Here is a 1946-nt window from a genome sequence, read left to right as displayed (position 1 = left end):
CCCCCCTCACCCTCCTACGTCTCACACACACACACACAGCTGAGCAGTTGGCTCAAGACACACCGTGAGCGCTCTCCATTGTGCGACTGGCTGATCAGGGCAATACGTATGCGGCTTTCTCTGGGGGTATCGATGAGTGTGCTGCACACGTGCTGCGCAGCGCTGTCGCACGCACATAGGTGCTCTTCGAGGTCGACTGCTACTGGTGCTGCTGGCTTCTCGTCTCACAGTACCACAGCGCGCCTGTACGGCGACGCACAGAAGACGCGAGACCCGTTCCTGCGCGACGGCACGGCGACAAGTCGCTTCTTGCGCGCGTATCGCACCCGGCTGCCGTTCGCGGCCCGGATGTTTGGCATTTTCCTCGTTGGCTTTTCACTCGGGTTCGTGCTGGAGGTGTTCGCGTGCAAGACACATCTCTACGAAAGTGTCATGATGAAGAAGGATGCGCGGCGGCACGACTTCGACGAGTTTGTCCTCGACTTCCGCCAAAGCGTAGAGCGGTGGCAGCGGGAGGACAGGAGCAAAACACCAACCATCGTAGGCGGCGCGGGGAGGGGCGCGTGAGCCTTCGGCAGGGAGGAAAGGGGGGGAGAGGGCCTCCTGTAGTATGCATCTCTCTCTCTGTTTCCCTCTCTATGGCTTGGCACGTCTTGGGCGACGCGAGGGCACCAGCTTACTTGCGTGTCTGGGCTTGCTTGGCTCCTCCTTACACGCACCTGTAGAGTCGCCTTCCCCCGTCCCCCCGAACCGATTGTATGATCTTAAGGAGAGTACCACGTTGTGTGAGCTGGCGTTGTTGTTACTGCTACTGCTGGGGGAGAGCGTGAGGGTAGAAAGACGGCGTATGGAAGAGGGGAAAAATACAGCAGGAGGACTAGTGATGTGCAGCGGAGTCTTCTCTCGCTTTCTCTTATCGTCTCCCCCTCCACGATGCTTCGTTGCTCTGGGTGACGGTGGTCGTGGTGGTGGTGGTGTCTTTTGCCTCTCTGGTCGCCCCGTCCGCCGTCACCGAGACACGCACCCGTGCGTCGTGGTTCCTCTTCCCTCCTCTCAGAATGAGGCTCGCCTACACACGACCGAACGCCAGCAGCCCCCCTCTCTCTCTCTCCTCTCTCTCAACTATTTCTCTGTGCTGGCAGTTTGTGACGGGAGCCAAATATCGTTGGCGCCGAGACCGAAAGCGAGCAATCAAGCGAGAAAGGGGTGGTGAGGTGGGTGGGTGGGGCAACTCTACAGGTGCGTGTTGTGTACTCCCCCTCCCCCCGCCTCCCTCTCGGACTACTGCCATCGGCAAACCTTCTCTCTCCCCTCTCTTCGCTTTTTGCTTTGCGGCGCGCGTCACCATCTCTGCTGTAGTGCGTCACTCGTCGCAGGAGTGGGCCTCGGGTATCAAGAGTAAAAGTTCGGTGTGCGACTGCGTCTGCGCTCTACACATTCAGCGAGGCGAGTCTCAAACAACCAAGTCGCGGTGCGCGCAGAGCCTGTCGTTCGATTCATTGCTCAAGCGACGTGGGTATGCGGACGTCCTCACTCCCTCCTCTCCCCACCACGACATCCCCTACCCAGCTACAAGGGACAGTGAGCAGCATGGACTCAGCCGCCGCCGGGGCATCGAGCAAGGTGTCCAGCGTGTCGGCTTCTTCCTCATCGATGCTGAAGCACAAACTTGTTCTTCTTGGTGACCAATCTGTTGGCAAGACGAGCATCCTCACCCGGTTCATGTACGACACCTTTGACCAGCAGTACCAGCCAACCATCGGGATCGACTTCTTCTCCAAGACGATCCACCTCGAGGACGATCGTGATGTTCGGCTTCATTTGTGGGACACGGCAGGGCAGGAGCGCTTCCACTCGCTGATCCCCAGCTACATTCGCAATAGCTCAGCGACTGTGGTTGTTTATGACATCACCTCCCGCTCGACCTTCTTTAACGCCTTCAAGTG

The 1946-nt window shown here is 58.8% G+C and overlaps 2 protein-coding genes across 2 annotated transcripts; both read left to right on the top strand.

Annotated features, from left to right (window-relative positions):
* Nucleotides 1-348: 348 nt before the first annotated feature.
* Nucleotides 349-567, top strand: LBRM_02_0300 (conserved hypothetical protein; the record flags this gene model as incomplete). Its single annotated transcript, XM_001561493.1, has 1 exon — nt 349-567. One exon carries the CDS (start codon nt 349-351, stop codon nt 565-567), a length of 219 nt encoding a protein of 72 aa, XP_001561543.1.
* Nucleotides 568-1590: 1023 nt separating this feature from the next.
* On the top strand, nt 1591-1946 carry LBRM_02_0290 (small GTP binding protein rab6-like protein; the record flags this gene model as incomplete). The annotated part of the gene is made up of 1 exon (XM_001561492.2): nt 1591-1946. A coding segment is annotated over one exon (356 nt), but the record flags the coding sequence as incomplete, so codon positions are not given.

This window comes from Leishmania braziliensis, chromosome 2, assembly GCF_000002845.2.
Source record: "Leishmania braziliensis MHOM/BR/75/M2904 complete genome, chromosome 2".
Classification (NCBI taxonomy): domain Eukaryota; phylum Euglenozoa; class Kinetoplastea; order Trypanosomatida; family Trypanosomatidae; genus Leishmania; species Leishmania braziliensis.
This window is presented reverse-complemented; position numbering and strand designations above follow the sequence as displayed.